This window comes from Podarcis gaigeae (assembly GCF_964106915.1).
Source record: "Podarcis gaigeae genome assembly, chromosome: 15".
In the NCBI taxonomy this organism is placed as follows: Eukaryota; Metazoa; Chordata; class Lepidosauria; order Squamata; family Lacertidae; genus Podarcis; species Podarcis gaigeae.
This window is the reverse complement of record NC_139692.1, coordinates 42832789-42853612: the sequence shown is the minus strand read 5'-3', so window position 1 is coordinate 42853612 and position 20824 is coordinate 42832789. Positions and strand designations below refer to the sequence as shown.

General features: G+C 47.6%; 1 protein-coding gene and 1 long non-coding RNA gene across 2 annotated transcripts; both read right to left on the bottom strand.

The window, feature by feature from the left end:
• Positions 1-1315: 1315 nt before the first annotated feature.
• On the bottom strand, positions 1316-9292 carry CENPV (centromere protein V). Its single transcript, XM_083715289.1, has 5 exons — positions 8923-9292; positions 6840-6938; positions 5042-5111; positions 3191-3305; positions 1316-1591 (listed from the first exon to the last, which is right to left on the bottom strand). The coding sequence occupies exons 1-5, from the start codon at positions 9216-9218 to the stop codon at positions 1467-1469; spliced, it is 705 nt and encodes a 234-aa protein (XP_083571415.1). The 5' UTR covers positions 9219-9292; the 3' UTR covers positions 1316-1466.
• A 9642-nt stretch (positions 9293-18934) lies between these two features.
• On the bottom strand, positions 18935-20800 carry LOC310832959. Its single transcript, XR_014558478.1, has 2 exons — positions 20661-20800; positions 18935-19376 (listed from the first exon to the last, which is right to left on the bottom strand). It is a non-coding gene; the product is annotated as an uncharacterized lncRNA (long non-coding RNA).
• Between the last annotated feature and the right edge of the window lie 24 nt (positions 20801-20824).

Below are 20824 nucleotides of genomic sequence, written 5' to 3'. Positions count from 1 at the left end.
CGTACCTACGGGACCGCCTCTCCCGGTATGCCCCGCGGAGGAACTTAAGGTCCACAAATGACAACATGTTGGAGGTCCCAAGTCGCAAAGTGGTTAGATTGGTCTCAACTAGGGCCAGGGCCTTTTCAGTAATGGCCCCGACTTGGTGGAACGCTCTGTCACAAGAGACCAGGGCCCTGCGGGACTTGACATCTTTCCGCAGGGCCTGCAGGACAGAGCTGTTCCGCCTGGCCTTTGGTTGGGACTCAGTCTGACTCTTATGTTGCCCTCCCCTTATGGTCTTGATCTATTGGCTACTTTTAAAATGAGGCTGCATTTTAAATTGCATTTTAACCTGTATTTTAAATTGGGTGCCCCCCCCCCCGTTATGTTTTTACTGTGATTTTATTGGTGTTAGCTGCCCTGAGCCTGGCTCTGGCCAGGGAGGGCAGGATATAAAAAAATTATATTATTATTATTATTATTATCGCTAGAGTGGGAGAGACCCGAGTTCAAATCCCACTCAGCTAGGAGGCTTTCCCTCTCCCTGGGTGGCCTCTGGCCATCTGCTGTGTCTCTTGGCCCAGTCTACCTCGCAAGGTTGTGGCGATGAGAAAATGTGAAGGAGAATCAGGTACGTCACCTGAAGAAGGGTGGGTAAGAATGCAAACCAATGTTTAGCTAGTCTGTAAATAAATAGATGAAAATGTGATAAAGCAGTCATGATTTTAACTCACTAAGATTGCAGGAGCCAGACTGAGGACCTGGCCTTCAAGCCACCCCAAATGCCACTACATTATTTGAGAGGCTCCCTTATTTATATTGATGTCCTCACACGCAGCATGTGCCTCAAGTCTCTCACTGATTTCAGCCTCCACCTTTGCCTTATGGAGTCCCGAGGTCCAGTAATAATAATAATAAATTTATTATTTATACCCACCCATCTGGCTGGGTTTCCCCAGCCACTCTGGGCGACTTCCAACAAAACAACAAAACACTAAAATACAATAACCTATTAAACATTAAAAGCTTCCCTAAACAGGGCTACCTTCAGATGTCTTCTAAAAGTTGAGTAGTTATTTTTTTCTTTGACATCAGGTGGGAGGGAATTCCACAGGGCAGGTGCCACCACCGAGAAGGCCACTGGAAGCCAGTGTAGGGCTTTCAAGACCATCTGATTCCTGTATATTTCCACAAGGCACACCAAAAAATGTAGGAAACTTCCTTGGGTTTAAGTTTGCATAGCTCAGTATTGTCTACACTGGCTGGCAGCAAATCTGAAGACCCCTTCTGTTCCACTGAGCTTCCAGGTCAGAGAGTATGCAGCAGAGAGTGGTTTGTTTTACAAAAATACAAGTTTTATTTCCCAAAGGTATTTGAAACAGAGATCGATCTTTCTCTCAGTGATCCAGGACAGATGGGCTATGGGGTGTGTGTGTTGAGAATGACCAGCCTCGGGGGCTGCTGCCCTACCAGAACGGGCTGGGTCACTCTTTGGACATACTCCTGATGGTGGGGTGTCCCTTCACAGCCTTCTCCCATTCCTTGCCGTTGATGGCCTCTATGGTGACGCTGCTGACTGTGCCCTCATCCAGGCAGTGCGGAGCTATTCCTGAGAGAAGGAGAGAAGCTTCATCAAGCAATGCTCTCGGATTCCTAGCGATCGTCCCCTGAACTCTTGTGGTTTTGTCCCAGGTATGGTGAAGCTGGGGCTCTACAGATGCTGCTAGACTCCGATTTACATGCCGGATTTACATATAAGCTAAACAAGCTATAGCTTAGGGCCCCACTCTCCTCCAAAAAATTTAAAGGGGGAAAAAACTGGATGTACATTTCCAAAATATAAGATAAAAAACAAATAAAATAAAACCTACATACAGCAACAGTGTTTTGTGTTGTGCAGGCACCTATTTGTTATGTGCAAATGGCTATAGATACCTATTAGGTCCACAAATTACGGTACCATACAGCATATATTCAACACAAAAAGCAGCGACAATTTGTTGTTGACATATAAAGGGCTCCCATTACCTTCAGTAGCTTAAAAGGCAAAGGGTAAAGGGACACCTGACCATTAGGTCCAGTCATGGCTGACTCTGGGGTTGCGGCGCTCATCTCGCTTTATTGACCGAGGGAGCCGGCGTACAGCTTCCGGGTCATGTGGCCAGCAGGACTAAGCGGCTTATGGCGAACCAGAGTAGCGCGCGGAAATGCCGTTTAGCCGGTATGGTGTAGTGGTTAAGAGCGGTAGTCTCGTAATCTGGGGAACCGGGTTCGTGTCTCCGCTCCTCCACATGCAGCTGCTGGGTGACCTTGGGCTAGTCACACTTCTCTGATGTCTCTCAGCCCCACTCACCTCACAGAGTGTTTGTTGTGGGGGAGGAAGGGAAAGGAGAATGTTAGCCGCTTTGAGATTCCTTAAAGGGAGTGAAAGGCGGGATATCAAATCCAAACTCTTCTTCTCTTCTTCTTCTTCCTGCCAGAGTGGTACCTATTTATCTACTTGCACTTTGACATGCTTTTGAACTGCTAGGTTGGCAGGAGCAGGGACCCAGCAACGGGAGCTCACCCCGTTGTGGGGATTCGAACCGCTGACCTTTTGATCAGCAAGTCCTAGGCTCTGTGGTTTAACCCACAGCACCACCCGCATCCCTTCAGTAGCTTAGGGACTTATCAAACCTAAATCCGGCCCTGACTCCGACTCCCATCAGCCCACAACCATCATGGCCAACCAACAGAGATTATGTGAGTTGGAGTACAACAACCTTTCAAGGGCCACAGGTCCTCCACTTGACAGCAGGCTCAATTCTCCAAGCGCCGCTTCTTACATAGTCAAAAGGGCACCATCCGTACGCAGGATGGAGATACGGTCAGGCTTGGGAGAACCCTCCAGTTTTGCAGGAGTACAGAAGTCTTTAAGGAAATAACTCTCACTGGTTCGAAACACCCCTAAAAGCACCTTATTGGGACTGGGGGTCTTCAGCAGCCACAGAATGCTGACTTGTCTGTTTGGGAGTGAAGGAGGGTGACTGGAATGGAGTACACTGGGAAAGGGTCGCTGGAACCCCAAGTTGGAGCATCCTGTGCTGCAATGTAACACTATCAGTTGTATCGGGAGGGGGAAGCTGTACAGAAAGCAGCAAACAAAGGAAGACTCCCACCACACACACCCCGCCACCCTCTTCAAGCCTCAGGCCCCCCGTGGACCTACCGTAGCCGTCTGGGTTGGAGCGGGGCGTGTAGAAGCTCTGGACACCGCATGTCTTGCAGAAGGTGTGCTGGGCGCAGTGGGTGTTGAAGGTGTAAGTGGCGAGGCTGTCGGCACCCTTGGCGAAAAGGATGACAACAGCATGACACTTAAGCCTTTCTAGACAAGGTGCTTTTCCCGAGGCGCCCAAAGCGCTTTGCGCCAATGAGCGCCGTGCGCTCCACAAACCAGCTTGTAAGGTCGGATCCCTGCAGGGCACTCTTTGTGAGCCTGCCCTTGAGGCTGGCCAAGGGAGCCACAGCTGGTGCAGAATTCAGCAGCCAGGAAGTCCCATTCGATAGTGGAACGGTCTCCCCCGGGCGGTGCTGGACTCCCCTTCCTTGGAGGTTTTTGAGCAGAGGTTAGATAGCTCTCTGCCAGGGATGCCTTATAATAATAATAATTTATTATTTATACCCCGCCCATCTGGCTGAGTTTCCCCAGCCACTCTGGGCGGCTCCCAATCGAGTGTTAAAAACAATACAGCAATAAATATTTAAAACTTCCCTAAACAGGGCTGCCTTCAGATGTCTTTAAAGAGAAGATAGCTGCTTATTTCCTTCACATCTGAAGGGAGGGCGTTCCACAGGGCAGGTGCCACTACCGAGAAGGCCCTCTTGTCTGGTTCCCTGTAACCTCACTTCTCGCAATGAGGGAACCGCCAGAAGGCCCTCGGCACTGGAGCTCAGTGTCTGGGTAGAATGATGGGGGTGGAGACGCTCCTTCAGGTATACTGGACCAAGGCTGTTTAGGGCTTTAAAGGTCAGCACCAACACTTTGAATTGTGCTTGGAAACGTACTGGGAGCCAATGCAGATCTCTAAGGACCGGTGTTATGTGGTCCCAGCGGCCGCTCCCAGTCACTTTAGCTGAGAGTCCTGCATTGCAGGGGGTGGACTAAATGACTCCCAGGGTCCCTTCCAACTCTACGATTGTGCTGGACTAGCTGAGTCCAGCAGGTCTCTCCTTATGCATTAGCATACAATTTCCTGAACGACTCAGGACCAGCTTACCTGTAGGGCTACCTTCCCCTATACAGGATCATCAGAAGGAGAGCTTGCCGATAGAAGCTGTGACCTACGGATTGTCACCTGGTGGCAATAGGAAAGCAGGGCATGCTTTGGGGTGGCTCCCTCCACGCCCTGGGTTGCCCTCAACCCCCCCTTCACCCACTGGGTCCCTCTCTGGGGTCATCAGCTGGCAACTCCTCCAGCTTCTTCAGCATCCTGATCTGACCAGCCCCTCCTCTTGACTTTTGCCTTTTTGTTTTCCGTCGTTCCGTTTCTCTTCATTTAAACTGTTTTAATACGTGTTTGTTCCCTTGAAAACCCCTTTGAGATTTCTGCAAATGGCAGCAGTGCCAGAGATATCATAAAATAAAAGAAAGGATCCCATCATCGCAGGGGGAGGGAGAGAATCTGGCTTTGGGAATAGTCCACCAGTCCTTCAGATGTTGCTGGGCTGCCAACTCCCGTCATTCCACTGGGAGCTGGAGCCTTGGGACATCTGGGGGGCAGCCAGAGGCTCCCCCAGGCCAGGAACAGCAGCTGCTTGCTGCCTTCATTGCCAAAGGCAAGAGCCGAGGTGTCAACTTTTATCTAGATTGGCAGCCAAGTTTCGGTGCGAGTTGTTTTGCAGCCAGAGAGGTCAAAGGGCAAAGCAAAGTCCTGCTTGGAAAAAGCAAGGGTATGATCACCATTGCAACTGGGAAAGGAGATGGGCAGAATAAGGAGAAAGGGTGAATCCAGGCCTGTCTTTGCAGTCTGGGGGTGTTGTGCAGCTGTTGGGTGCACCCTCCCCAACTCGCCAAACCTACCTTCAGCAACTTGAAGTGCGAGGCAGGAACGATGAAGTGCTTGTTTTGCTTCTTCACACAGATGCTGCAACTGGAAAAGGCAGGAGAGAAAGATTAAAGAAGTCAGGACTTAGTTACCTGAAAGCCCACCTGCCCCCCATGCCCGTATAGTCCCGCAGGATCAAACCACGCCCACCCACTCCTCTGCTGACGAGTGGGAAGGCAGGGTTTAATTCTGCATTAGATTTATGTCCCAGTAGGGAACAAGATCACACTGTCGAGACAGCAGGATTTAATTCCCTCATCAGCTAAGAAGGGATTTATAGCCCTTTGCAAAGAGGCCCTTTGAAGTATGTTGTGCACAAAGAGGCTTTTGCAAAGCATTTAAAACAGCTCATGTGCTTCTATTTGAGCCTCCAGAGACTTGAATATTTTTATGCTGTATTGTTTTTAACACTCGATGGGAAGCCGCCCATAGTGGCTGGGGAAACTCAGCCAGATGGACAGGGTATAAATAATAAATTATTATTATTATTATTATTATTATTATTATTATTATTATTATTATTATTATTATTATTGAACCGGGAGCACAGAGAGACTCACAAAGGGCTTTGCAAGTCTCTCTCCCTCCCTCTTTGTCTCAGATCTTGGGGGGAAACTTGCAGAGCTTTTTCCAAGTCTCCCCACACTTCCCTTTGAAGCCCATGAGTTTGGGGACCTAAAGGAGGGAGATACTTTCACAACACTTTGTGAGTCTCCCAGAGATCCCTTTTAAGCCTTCAAGATCAGGGGCTTAAAGAGGGAGCATGGGGAGACTTGCAAAGCAAAAGGGATTTGGACAGGTGGGCAACCCAACTCTCAAATTTGGCCCAAGAAGTAGATCCTGATAAAGACCTGGCCTGCAGAGCAAAAAAGGATCATCTGAAGAATTTCTATTTGCAGCAGCACACCCTACAGAATATCATAGTCCAGTGACCCAAAAAGGGGTGTTTTCTGCAGTTGCCCTCAATATTATGGGATGTCCAACACAGTGGCGTAGCGTGGGGGGTGCAGGGGGGCCGACCGCACCGGGCACAACATTTGGGGGGCGCACTCGCAGCTCTCTGCCCCTACCTGGCTCACTCACTCTCTCTCACTGCAGTGCTGGCTGTGCGAATCCGATCCGAGCTGCTGGGTCGCCGCCCACTGTGGAGGGGGAGGGTGCCAGGCGTGCGGTGCGGAGAGAGAGCGCGGGAGGGACTATCCTGGGGAGGGACAGTGCAGCGGCCGCCCAGCACAGCGCTGAGCGCGGGAGAGAACCACACCCAACCAGCCCAGGCAGCAGCAAGAAGCAGCTGGCAGCGGCGGCAGGTTAGGGGCGCAAATTACTTGCCTTGCCCCGGGTTAGGGGGCGCAAATTACTTGCCTTGCCCCAGGTTAGGGGGCGCAAATTACTTGCCTTGCCCCGGGTTAGGGGGCGCAAATTACTTGCCTTGCCCCGGGTTAGGGGGCGCAAATTACTTGCCTTGCCCCGGGTGCTGACAACCCATGCTACGCCGCTGGTCCAACACGCTCCGGGTGGGGGGGGGGTATTTGTTTCACAAGGTATAAATGTCAGGGAAACAAAACAAACTCTGGACGTGTGAGTGCATGAGACTGGGACTGTGGGCAAAAGCGCCACATTCCAGGAACAGTTCTCTGAAAGAGCAGCTCTTGTGTTTGGCCATGCTGCTATGCCCATGAACTCGCTGTGTGTTGGTGTGCTTTCTGAACGCTTTCCGTAAACCCCCCTCAAAGTGGGAAGGGTCGGTGGAGAGGGATTGTGGATGACACTCACTTGCAATCAAAGACGTGGAGGTCGGCCGATGCCCAGACCTCAAAGCGTACAGCCCCGCAGTGGCAGCCCCCTGTGTGCTTCACCAGCCCTTGGTACTCGCTAGAGGGAGAGAGAGGGGAAAGAACATAGGTTTGTTAATGCTCCTTCGAGGTCTGAAGCAATGCACTTTTGCCTTGCTGGCCAACTACCGTATTTTTCACTCTATAAGACGCACTTTTCCCCTCCTAAAAAGTAAGGGGAAATGTGTGTGCATCTTAGGGAGCGAATGCAGGCTGCGCAGCTTTCGTTGAAGCTTCGCTTCGCTGGAAAGGTGCTGCTAGTTTTAGAGGAGGAGAACAGAAAAAAAATAAATTCTCTCCCTCTCTGCGCAGCGCCCCTTCAGCGAAGCGGGAGGAGAAATGGAGCCCCTTCCGTTTCTCCTCCCGCTTTGCTGGAGAGGCGCTGAGCAGAGAGGGAGAGAATTTTTTCCCCCCTGTTCTCCTCCTCTAAAACTAGGTGCGTCTTATGGTCGGGTGCGTCTTATAGAGCGAAAAATATGATGTTTACCATTTCTGGAAGCAGTGAAATTGCAGAAGATGAACTTTGTATCTCTCACTGGGGAGGAAAAGAGAGCTGCTGGTGGTGTAATGGTTAGAGTGTCATGCTAGGATCCGGGAAAGACCTGGGTTCAAATCCCCACTTGGCTATGAAGCTCACTGGGCGTGACCTTGGGCCAGTCACACTGCCTCTCAGCCTAACCAACCTCGCAGGGTGGTTGTGGGGATTAAAGGAAGAAAAGGAGAACCATGTACGTCACCTTGCAGGGAAAGGTGGGAAATATATGCAATCCATCAATAAGCAACATTTCCAGAGCCACTGCCATCCGGTGAGCTTCTTAACGGAAGAGGGATTTGAAGTCAGGCCTTCCACATCTATTGGCCGATAGCAAACTAGTTAAGAACCTAAAAAGCTGCCTTTATACCAACTCAGGCCTGGTCCATCCTTCCCAGCGCTATTAGGGGCTGCCTGGGATTGAATATGGGGCCTTCTGCATGCAAACCTTGCGCTCTGTCATAGAGTTGTGGCCCTATCCATAAAAGCAAAGCAAGATCCTAGCCCTCATGGTTCCGAATAAAGGGTTGAAGCAGGAACACAAGAAGCCACCTTGATCTGAGTCAGGTCCCAGGTTCAGTTCCCACAATTGCCAGGCAAAACTGGGAAAAGGCCTGAGATCCTGGACAGCACCTGCCAGTCAGTTTAGACAATACTGATCAATGGGCTGATTCAGCAGAAGTATGCCTGGAGAGTTCAGCTGGTTTAGCTCCAAGGTTGCAGGTTCAATTCCCGTATGGACTCCATGATTCTAGGACGGGGTCAACAAAAATTTTCAGCAGGGGGTCAGTCCACTGTCCCTCAGACCTTGTGGGGGACCAGACTATATTTTGAGGGGGGGGGATGAATGAATTCCTATGCCCCACATTCAAAAGGACACATTCTACTTGTGTAAAAACACCAGGCAGGCCCCACAAATAACACAGAGGTGCATTTTAAATAAAAGGACATATTCTACTCATGTAAAAACACGCTGATTCCCGGACCATCCGCGGGCCAGATTTAGAAGGCAGTTGGGCTGGATCCGGCCCCCAGGTCTTAGTTTGCCTACCCATGTTCTAGGAAGACAGCTTCTTAAGCTCCCATTGTATTCAATTGGACTTACTCCCGGGTAAGTGGTGTTAGGACAGCAGCCTTAGAGGAGCAGGGAATCCCCACTCCTACACTAAAAATAAATAAATAAAAATCCTGAAAAATAAAGCACTCTTCTTCCAACTCTACGATTCTATAAGGGCGAGGGGCTTCGTTTGGAAGGGTGGGGCATCCACCTTGCATTTGCAGGAAGACGCCCCCCCCCCCCAAAAAAAGGTTGCGCGCTCCAGCAGGTGCAAAAACAAGACGCTTCCCCCAAAAGGACGGCGGCGGCGGCGGTGGCGATTGGAGCTTTCGATGCACGCGAGCAAAAGGGGAAAGCAGGTTGCACAGGTGGGCGGGGGCGTGTCCCGGATCGGGCCCCCCTCCCCTCCATCCTCGCCTCCTCCTCCTTACTCACAAGGTGTCCAGCAAAAGCCTGGCCGCCTCCTCGCAGCTCACCCGCTGGCGCTTCTGGAACTGCAGCCAGCGCTCCTTCTGCGCCCCCAGCGCCAGGGCGCACAGCTCCTCCGGGGCGGCGGCGGGGGCGGCGGGGGTCGCCTTGCCCGGCGGGGCCGCCTTGCCTTTGGAAGAGGCGCGATCCCGGGGGGAAGAGGGGATCGGGGCCGGAGGAGGCGGCGCGGGAGCTTTCCTGCCGCCGGACTGGGGGCCTTTGCGCGTCGCGGCAGCCGCCGGGGTCCTCTTCGCCTTCCCCATAGCTCCTTTTCCCCCCTCTCCTCGCCACGCCGCCCCTCTTGCGCTCGCCGCCTCGGCCGCCCGGGGGCGCTCCAGAGCTGTGCCAGCGCCTCCGGTGAGGAGCCACGTGGAGGAGGAACTATGGGGAGGGGGGAAAGGGGGGGCTCCTTCAGAGATGCCCTTTCCAAAATGCCAAGGCTGGAGCAAAAAAGCGCAAAAGGCCTTGAGACGCGGATCGACCTGTAATAATAACAATATCTTTCATACGAGCACCAGCTGTCGACGCTTCTTGCACGGGGATTAGTACCTCCAGACACTTCTTATATGATCTGGTATTTTTATTTTAATACATGTACAGCAGAATCGTCATCTTCCTGGCAAAACCTTTGAATCTGGAACTAAACTTTATACTCGGATAACGCTGGTGTTCTTCTGGGCAACTGCACTCTTCTTTGTGCCTGTTTTGCAGATGTGTTTTTCCATCTTTTTACTTTCATCTGCTCCCTTTTTAATATACATGATAAAATGGAAATTTTAAAATATATTTAAAAAAATAAAGAGTAAAGGGACCCCTGACCATTAGGTCCAGTCGTGGCCGACTCTGGGGTTGCGGCGCTCATCTCGCTTTATTGGCCGAAGGAGCCGGCATACAGCTTCTGGGTCATGTGGCCAGCAGGACTAAGCCACTTCTGGCGAACCAGAGCAGCGCATGGAAACGCCGTTTACCTTCCTGCCAGAGCGATACCTATTTATCTACTTTGCGTGCTTTCAAACTGCTAGGTTGGCAGGAGCAGGGACCGAGCAAGGGGAGCTCACCCCGTTGCATGGATTTGAACCGCTGACCATTCCGATCGGCAAGTCCTAGGCTCTGTGGTTTAACCCACAGCGCCACCCACGTCCCCTATAGATAATTTAGGGAGATGGAAAAATTGGAGAAGTACTGATATGCAGCTGAAAACAGAATTAAAAGGAAGGAGGGGAGTCAGGAGATTCAGAGTAATCTCGATATTTGGATTTTGTACTATTTTATGTTGTATGTTTATATTTCTGAAAATCAAATAAAAAATATTATGGGGGGGGGGGAAGAAGAGTCAGTGTGGTATAAGTGGTTTGAGTGTCAGGCTAGAACATGGAGGAGATTCGGGTTCAAATCCCCATGCAGCCATGGAGCCCATCAGGGGACCTTAGGCCACTCCCTATCTCTCAGCCTAGCCTACTTTGCAGGGTCTCTGGGAGGATAAAAGGGAAAGGAGGAGGTGCATGTTTGCTGCCTTGAACTCCATGGAGGAGATGCAGAATATAATTACAATTAATCCAGAAACAAACAAATATATGAAGTCTCACGCCAAGGCATGCAGAGGTGACTCAGCAGTAAACAGCGAATGATCCATGCCTCCTTTAAGCAAGTCCTCACCCTTACTGGGTGCCAATTCTGTGTCTCATTTAATGGTGGCGACAAGATCACCGCTGATCATGGGAACCGGATGTTGTGAACCCCAAAGCTGATAATTGCCAAGTTCCTGGCAAGTCATTTGAAAGGAGCTTTTTCATAGGTCTCCATCAAGCATTGAACCAGTTTTGTGTGGGACAAGCGGTGAAAATGGCAAGTGTGCCTCTGAGCATGTCGTTTGCTGAATGAGGACGTTTCCAGCCTTGGCGTTGGATGGGGATGAAGCAGAGGTGCCAACCTTTCACTTAAGAACTGTTATAAGAAAAAACTGCTCCTTTTCCCTTATGGGGTATCCAAGAGCCCGTATAGAGTCCTTACGTAGTTTCCCTACCGCTAGGAGAAAATAACAGAGGCCAACCAGAGAATATTGAGAAGCAAAGCAGCTAGTAAGCCTGATCTTTATTAAAACTGTTGCAACAGGGTCCTCACTCAACACGCAGGAGGGAGGAGGAACCCAGAACCAAGGTGTACAAGCCCTTGGATAGACTTTTGAAGTTGCCATCCTGTAGCTCAAGACCGCCCTCCAAAACATCAGACATACATCACTGAAGGGGTGGTCTACAGCAGAAATCCTGTCTGCCAGATACCTGATAATGGTCGCTGATTGCATTTACCTAGGCAGTCTGGTCATTCTTTTGTGATGGTAAATACTCAGTTCCTGAACCCAGGTCACAGGCTCACCCAATTCATACACAGATATGCCCTTAAGACAGAATTTGTGAGCAAAGAGACAACGGGAGGTTTTCCCATTTCCTTCCTCCTTGTGGAGAAATATTTGAGGTCAATTTGGGAGAGTAAAAACGGCTTCAGGATTGTTCTCCTGTTCTATTTCAGACACGTGGTTTATATACTTATGTATGTGTTTGCTTGGTACATTTATGAACATTTAATTCATATCTTAGACATTATAATTCTCATAACAGTCCAATCCAGTAGGTCTGATCCAGCAGCCAAGTTCTTATATCCTCAATGTAGGAAAACATCCTCAGAGCTCCTTGGAAGTCTGCTGTCACAAGGCCTGCGGGGTACATTGCCGGAGGGCCATAGAGCCACACTGATTGTTAAGTCGTTAAGAATTACTTCTAAAATGATAAATAAATACAAAGTGTCTTGAAATCACAAGCCCAGATTTGGTTTCCTAGCAGGTGGAAAGGGGGCCAGAAATAAGTGCTTTCTGGTTTTCTGATTCTGAATGCATCCCAAGAGTTAAATTCCACATTGACTCATTTCTTTCCTGTAACCTAAAGCCTTCTGTGTGTATTGACAAACCCCAGTCCCCACCCAGAACTGCAGGCCTGAAACACTCCACTAAGCTGCCGCAGCTGGTCAAACTCGTTTGGTTTGCCTTCCTGTCAAGTATTGGAAGGAAAGGTCACTGGAGAGAACATGTTCACCAGCCAGCCCTTAATTTCCTTCTCCCGAGTATCATAATTCTGTGCCTGCCATTATGATTTTTCAATGTCAATATTCTAAAAGGTAAAGGGTAAAGGGACCACTGACCATTAGGTCCAGTCGTGGCCGACTCTGGGGTTGCAGCGCTTATCTCGCTTTACTGGACGAGGGAGCCGGCATACAGCTTCCAGCATGACTAAGCCGCTTCTGGCGAACCAGAGCAGCGCACGGAAATGCCGTTTACCTTCCCGCCAGAGTGGTATCTATTTATCTACTTGCACTTTGACATGCTTTCGAAGTGCTAGGTTGGCAGGAGCAGGGACCGAGCAATGGGAGCTCACCCAGTCGTGGGGATTCAAACCGCCAACCTTCCTATCAGCAAGTCCTAGGCTCTTTGGTTTAACCCACAGTGCCACCCGCGTCCCTTTCAAGATTCTAGTCCTCATTTAAAAACTCAGTACTTCTGTCTTCTCCCTCTTCTATTTCTTGTGACCTTTCTTGCTGCCTTTACTGGACAATCAAAGGTAGGCTATAGGGCATTTATCCATTACGGGATTTACTTAAGGGGAATACACAGCTGTCAATACATATGTGACTTGGAGGTTATGGCAATTTAAAAAGACGATGTTAAATTCAGTTTAAAACCAAAGAAAGGGGTTTAATTGCTTCCCATTTAACTTAACAGGGTTTGCTTCATGTTAAAACATTCCTGTTTTCCCCCCCATCAGTTTCACACAGGAAGACCTCAGAGCAGAAACACTGAACTTTGGTGTCCCAGAGAAAGAATATCAGAGAATGAGCCCTGGATTAATAAATAGCTCAGCACTTTGCTCTCCACAGTGGTAATCTTCTTCTGGAAAGCCCAAAGGTTGATGATATTAGTGGACAACCTCGTGTTTTTCAACCATGTGAAGCATGATTCATTGCCATTCAGGCCAGCCAAGACATAGCTTCCCATTGACTCCTGGTGCATACCTCAGATATTGCCAATATTCTTTATATGAAGACAGCATTTGTGCTCACTTTTTTCCTTTGAATTTGGTTAACTCATGTATAACTGTACTTATTTTCTGAGCCTATTTTATAGTTTCGGTTTTTATCTTTGAATTTCCATGTGTTTTTATAGCTGTTCTCTCTGTTATACATTATAAAATTACATTAAAAAACCTCTCCCCCCCATTGTATATATCACATTAAACAGAGCAATACGTATGAACATCTGTTATCAGTTCTACCTTCAAATTCACTGGGACTTTAATGTTGACAGTGGGGGGGGGTTGGGCTAACCCTCCAGAACAGCTGATGGAAGGACATTTAAATGCAGCAGAGTTCAGGCTCCATTATATTTTTGAGCAGAGAGCACATATAGTTTATAGGGCTGACAGGCTTTATGCCTAGCTAATTCAGGCAGTTAACCCTAACAATGTGTCTTCTGTTTGGCCTCTTATTCCAGCTGCTTCCAGTTGCTACGGATCTCCAGGTTGCGGCTGATGGGGCTGGGGCATCTGGGGGCACCAGGCTGGAAGAGGCTATAGAATAATATTCTGATTAGTAGAAGAAGGGGGAAGAAAGGGGGGATTAAAGGGCAAAAAGAAAGAACAGTCTAGAAGCTGTGGAACATTCTCCAGTTATTCAAAGTTCACCTTCAAGGATAAGCTGTGTTTCGGTACAAAAGTACCGTTCTCCCCTGCCAACCGCCTGGCGCTATCTTAATCAGGCATGCTTGCGTGGCGGTGACTCAGCAGAGCGAGGTTTCTGGGAGAGCAGCCTGTTTTGTGATTCAGGCTGGGCAAGGATACCAAACAGGCATCCAGGCAGCACGAAAGGCCTCTCTCGCTTGTGGGGGGGAGTTGTGCAAAAGATCCCTCTGCAATCTTGTGTAACTCTCCGTTGCATTTCGACAGGGAGTCGTTCCCAGTGGAGGATACTGGGCCCTGATCTGATTAGATTCTGGTTGCTGAAGGAAGGAAAGCAGGATGGGAGGAGGCACAGTCTCTGATCTGTTCAACTTCCTGCTTAGATTTATTATGAGTACTCAAGTCAGAAATTGTTGGTGCTTGGACGATGACCTGGGAGATGAGGGTTTGAATCCCTGCTCAGCCATTAAGCTCTCATTGGGTGACCTTGGGCCAGCCATTGTCTTTCACAGCCTAATTTACCTTGTTGGCGTGAAAGTAAACTGGGGACAGGGAGAACCATGTACAATGCCTTGAGCTCCTTGGAGGAAAATGTGGTATATACATGTAACATATTGTTAACGGAAAAATCTGAGGGCTCCCTTGGACAAAAAAACAAGGACACCAGCCAGGAATACCAGAGCAAAACAGCAGCCAGTAGGCTTGGTCTTTATTGAAGACTGTTGCGACAGGACACCAGGTGAAACAAAATGGAAGCCCAGAACAAAATAAGACCCCTACTTTTATTAGTTACTAATCCCCCAAACTACACCCCTAGAACTACATCATGACTACAACATTGACACATCACAGAAAGGAGGGGTTGAGGGAGGAGTTGTGGAGGGGTAACCTGAGTGTCTTGTCACCTGGCTGGTTCCTCCTTTCCCCCTCCCCATGAGTCACTTCCAGGAGACAAAGGGGAGCTGGCAGTTTCCTGCCTCCAGAGGGAAGAGCTGATCATTGTCCAGTCCATGCTGAATCCACTCCCATATGCAAGTCCTTTGTGTCCTTGATGGTCTTCTGTCTAGGACCATCAGGGTTGTCATGCCAACTGGGTAGGGCTCCTGTGTATGTGCAGGTATGGTTAAGGGATTATGGCCGTCCTGTATCAAACCATCCTCCTTTGATAGTCCTTCCTTCATGGAGTAAAATAAAAGTGGACCGGTGTAAATCCGATGTATGGTTGATTTACTATGAATTTATAACAGAAACGTCGTGTGTGAGTGTGTGGTGTTAGTACAAACTGAATGATGGGGGGGACGGGTTTCCCTGCAACGATATAATTAAAGAAAAGCAGAAGCAGAGAAGTGCCTGGCTGCTGGATCAGTCCAAAGTGGGCCTAGTTATTCCAGCATCTTGTTTTCAGGGTGGTCAACCAGATGCCCCATAACTCCAAAACATCGTACATACATCACAGAAGAAGGCGGTCTCCAACAGAAATCCTGTCTGTCAGTATCCCTGATAATGGTCACTGATTACTCCACCTAGGCAGCCTGGGCATTGCTTTTGAGATGCTAAATACTTAGTTCCTGAATCCAGGTCACCGGCTCACCCTATTCATACACAAATATGCCCTGAAAACAGGATTTGTGAGCAAAGAGACAATGGAGAGGCTTTTCCATTTCCTTCCTCACTGCAGAGGAATATTTGAGGTCATTGGAGAGTCAAAATGGCTTCAGGATTTCTCTCCTGTACTATTTCAGACACGTGGTTTATATACTTGTACATTTATGCACATTTTATATATATATATATATATATATATGCAGGTTTTGGTGTCCTCGGGTGTCTTCCCGTGTAAAAGTTGGGGTGTCTAGGCGACGTTTCGACGAGGTCTCACTCGTCATCTTCAGGCTGGTGCTTTCGGCTTCTTGTTACTGGAACAGAGCGGGATCTCAATGTTTGAGTTCCTATAAATACTGTAGAGGGGGTGTGGTGTCTAGCCTCCAATGTTCTGGGCAGAGAGGAAGTTCCCAGGCTAGTGTGCCTTTTCTTCTTTTGTTCCTTAATTACTTGAGAGATACCTTGAGTGATTTCTTGAGTGATATCCTGAGTACCACTTAGGTGGGTCATTAGGTGTGGATTAGTTGCTAAAGTCTTTGTGTCTTGACCTCTTGAACTTTGTGAAGAGTTTTCCTGAGAAGATGGCTGTATTGCACTTAGTTGTGCTTTGGCTTGGCTTCGTGTATAGGAGCGAGCTGTGGTTTTGTGGCTTGTGTCAGCCAGATCTGTGTAGGGATTGCAGGGGGGTGCAGCATCCGGAGGTGCCACCATGGATTGGCTACTGGATGGTGTCAGTAATTCATCTGTGGAGAGGGTCTGGGTTTGGGTCTGGTGTGGTTGATTGGTGTTGGCGTTCTGTGTGCCTCTGGATCTGGTGTCAGTTTTTGTGGGGAGGGCTAATTTCCAGATGTCTGGCAAGCGGGATGTGTCGTCACGCTTGTTCATGTTGTGAGGGTGTTTCTCTATCTCGATGGCTTCCATGATTATTCTCTTGTGGTGATGTTCCGTGTTAAAGAGCAATTTGGAATCTGCAAAATTAATTTCGTGTCCTGTTTCTTTCATGTGTTGGAAAAGAGAGGAAGTTTTTTCTTCTTTTTTGACGGCATTCTTGTGTTCTGCAAGGAGAGCAAAACTGTCATCAGGAAGAGAACAACATAATCTAAAGCAAGGATGTTGTCATTTGTTCTGAAGGGAGCATTTCTGTGATCCATACAAGTTGGGTTATCGTGGATGATGAATGTGATGCCGTTATCTGTCCTGTTTGAAGTCAAGAGACACAAACCAGGCAGATTATGCTGAGAAGCATCCCTGAAACACTCCCCCCCTGCCACCCTCAATCTAGCTTTCTTTGTCTGAACAGCAAACAATGAAATTGGGTTGTTTCCTGAGAATTCTTTTAATTCCTTTTCTCAGGAAAACAACAGCAGGACATACCCTTGGTTTCCCACTGTGCAGGCACTGTGTGTGTGTGTGTGTGTGTGTGTGTGTGTGTCTGTGTGTGTGTAAACTCTCCTAAATCAGCAGTGGCACATTCTGCATACACCCTGATCATCACCTTGTGACTTGTGTACAAATCTATGCAAACACACACAGCCCTCTTTCTAAATAATAGATGCTTTCATAATGTTGCCTGGTGACCTAGTTCTTGCCTGCCCTCAGTTTTTCTGGGAAATCCAAATGCACTGAAAGGATCAAGGAGGTCATAAGATCTGGATTTATTTGTGGTTTTTGCCAGCCCAGCAACGATAGATATGTTGCCATCAGCTGGTACTCGTTAAGCACTGAGTCACCCAGAATTCTCAGGATAGCATTTAAAAGGAAACATGTTTCAAAGGCTTTCAAGGGTCAATGGTTTACATTCTGGAGTTACCCCATGATATGGCACAAGCTATGCCCGTAAACATGTTGTGGAACACAAACTGACCCAAGATTAACATATGGGTACCAGATTTTTTTCAATGAATCTGGGGACACTTTTTTTTCAGAAGCAGAGTAGCAACAGGGATTCAGTAGTGGGGATGGTGAGGCAAAAGACCCTGGGCCCAAGCACACATGCATATTGTATAAAGGTGCAAAGCCCTTCTTTCGCACCCTGTGAAACATAAATGCACAGAGTTTTTAAAAAACTAGGCAACAGCGTGCTGCCTGCCCATGACTCCCGAGCCTTCCCTGATCTCCTGCCCCCTTCCCCCTTTGCTTTGATAGATCGGGGGAGGCTCGGGAGTCACAGGCGGGTGGCCATTGCCCAGGAGCGGGAACAAGGTGTGCGGTTTATCTGCCAGGCAAGGTGCAGAGCCCTTCTTAAGCCATATTTTAATTAACTGTTTGTTTGTTTGTTTGTTGTTTTGTTTGTTTGTTTTTCCTATTACCTTTTACTGTAAATCATATTTGTTGTTAGCTGCCTTGAGCCCAGCCCTGGCTGGGGAGGGTGGAGTGTAAACAAAATTTTAATAATAATAATAATAATAATAATAATAATAATAATAATAATAATAATTTGCACCCTGTGAAACATAAATGTGCAGAGTTTTTTAAAAAACTGGGCAAAGGCCGCCAACCCACAACCCCCGAGCCTCCCCTGATTAGTCAAAACAAAGGGGGAAGGGGGCAAGAGATATGTACCACCGAGTGTCCCCAGTTCCCCTTCGGTAGTGGCAGCAGCAGTGGCAGTCAGCAGCCCAGAGGCAGCCTTGTAGTGCAGTTGGCTCTGGCCGGCTTCAGGAGCTGCTTGCTGTTGTGATGCCCACCATTTTTCCTCTCCGGAAGTCCCCATATGATGCGTTGCAAATCTGGGGACATTTCTGTGGACAAATTTGTCCAGGGACAGATTTGTGGAACTGGGGACATAAATAAAGTATAGTGTTTATTAGTGCCATCACCCCACCAGTTTCACAATGCATTCTGAAAGCTTCTAAGCAACACAGAACTCTTCCTCTGCTTGGATGTTCAGCAATTGTTTTAGATGGGTGGGAAACAGAATTATAAGGCATTAAGGAAAAGCTTTTTTATTCCCATTTGCACATTGCTTTGGTCACCAAAGAGAATGGAATATGTATTAGATCCTTGACATCTGTGAGACTCTCAATGTTACATAGAAGTATGCTTTGATGAAGAAGCAATGCAAGTAGCATAGATCTGTCTGATTCAATGAGTTCATCCATATAAAAAGCTGAAGAATATATTTTTATTGATTCCCTTTTTGAGGGGGCAAGTGAAGTTTTTTAAACTCGTTTTTTAAACTCACCAAGACATTTTAAGCAAATTGTGGGTTTTTAAAAAACAAAACTGTGGGCAACCCAGAAATTGTGAAGGGGTTGCAGCAAATTCATTCTGTTTTTCTGGATTGATTGCTTCTGTCGACAGGTGTCTTTTGTACAGGTAGCAAGCTGGAATTACAGGTAAGACCTCTCCCTTACAGCAGGTGCTTTTTATCTCAGCTCGTTACATACAGTGAAGATACCAGGTAGCCTGACATCTGGCTGGTTGATAGGGGATCAAATACTTATTTCACTCATTCTAATGCGCATCAATCTCTGATTTTTGTCTTCTGGGTTTCTGGGGTTTTTTCCTGTTGTTATTCTGTCTCTCACAGCTACAATAAACCTACCATTAAAATTATGGACTGGTCATTTCTTTGTCAGAGGGCAAACGGGCAAATTTAGCAGGGGATCAAATACTTTCCCCCCTCACTGTATTCACAACGTTTTTACTACTGCTTTTCTTTTTCTTTGTTTCTTTATTGCATTTTATTAATCTGAGGTCAGCTGCTATACAGTAGGTTTGTACAAGGAAAGTTGGGTTTTGGTAAAAGGCTTTAAAAGCAAATAAATAATGAACACAACAAGCCAGCCATTTCAAACTTATTTTGTATCCAATCCTCTTAAAATATGTATCCACTCTGTTTTCTCCTGGATACCTCTTTTCTTCTTCTTTTTCTTTTTTTACAGGAAGTGCTACAGGAAATAACATGCATATGCTATTAAGTTGCAAAATTCAGGGTGCCTCTTGCCTGCTAATCCTAGGCAGGGGAAGAAGAGAGAAACTGGTTGTGTGACCCCGTTTCAAGGTACACAGCGAGATTCCCATCTGCCAGAACAAAGTATTAATTTCAGGCGAGCTCCGAAGAGGAAATGGCTTCAGGGACTGGAACATTGTTTCCTGTTGAAAGCCAAAAACAGAAAACACCAGCTTGAGTTTCAAATGCTGAGCCCTGTTTTCATCGCTACATAATAACTTGGGGGTGCGTTGAACCCAAGTAAGCAATATTTAGAGTAGACCCACTGAAATTGACAGACATGGCTAAATTCCCTCCATTGATTTCAGTGGGTCTACTTTGAGACCAACGGCTGGATGCTCCCTATGTAAAGACTGGGAAACCCAGCCAGATGGGCAGGATATAAATTAACAACAACAACAATAATAATAATAAAGACCGCTTTGCACAACTATTGTTTCGATGCCAGCAACTCCATTGACAAAAACATGGAACAGTTTGCAGCAAGGAGACAAACAGAATCGTCTCCCAGGAACAAGCACCTCATATGTGGCTAAATGGGTCAACATGATAAATAACTTAATACATAAATATGGGTTATCCTTTTAACATTTTCTATGAAGACTTTGGGGGATAACTCAGTATGGAAATATGTACTCCCACTTTTAAAATGTATGAGGGGAGAAGTTCTGCTGGGCAGGAGTGACTCCATTTTACAAAGCCTGACTTATGGGGCATATTTTGGTGATACTATTCAAGTGTTTTTGTTCAACAGACCTGACTTGCTGGTTAGTGGTAATTCTTTCTTTTCCCCCTTGGCCTTTTTTATTTTCCTTTTTTGACCCTGCTTCCCCGTTCCTTCCAGTTTTGTTCACCGATGATAATGCTTGCAGAGCTTTTAATTTATTTCCCCTCCCCCCCTCAAATATTCTGCTTTGAGACTACCTCATAATGGAAAAAAATGAAATTAAAAAAAATTGTATGACAAGAAACAAATAGATTTTAAAACATAGCGAGGTTATAATTGGCAGCTCTCGTTCTGGGACTGAAGAGCAGGAAAGAAACGCCTCAGTTAATTACATAACCAATTTTTTTAAATGGTGAAGGTTTCTGAGGGGGAGCCAAATTTTCCGTCAAAGAGGACGGGCCCCATTTGTGAGAGAATCAAAGCATTCTCTTTTGTTTTATATGTATTTTATGTGTTTTGGTTTTATTATCTTGATTTTTCAGTTTTAATATTAACTTCCCCTCGGGAGACCCCTCCCCCACCCGCGAAGATGCCCATCCCCCACCACCCCCGGTTCGCCGTCTCCCCCTCCTTCCCCGCATGCGCACAACTGCCCGCATTCACTTTCCTCCCACCCCACTTCTCGAAATCTGCTTCGCTGAAGCGGAGGGGCCTTAGCAACGAGGGTGACCTCACCCTGCACCAATCAGCGAAGACTTACTCATTAGAAACACACGGAGGAAAAACACCTCCCTTCCTTTCTCCAGATCCTTCCAGAGCTTTCCTACCCGAGAGCCAATCAGCGATCGCATGGTTCCTCCCTTCGCACCAATTGCCACCGAGCCTCCGATTTAATCCCGCCTCTCTTCAACGGCCCGTCGAAAT

Coding starts and splice junctions, on each gene's coding strand:
- CENPV (XM_083715289.1), bottom strand. CDS start 9,218: ATGGGGAAGGCGAAGAGGACCCCGGCGGCTGCCGCGACGCGCAAAGGC. Junction 5,112..6,839: donor CTCCACGTCTTTGATTGCAA/GTGAGTGTCATC, acceptor TGCCTTTTCCAG/TTGCAGCATCTGTGTGAAGA. Junction 1,592..3,190: donor CTCCAACCCAGACGGCTACG/GTAGGTCCACGG, acceptor TCCTTCTCTCAG/GAATAGCTCCGCACTGCCTG.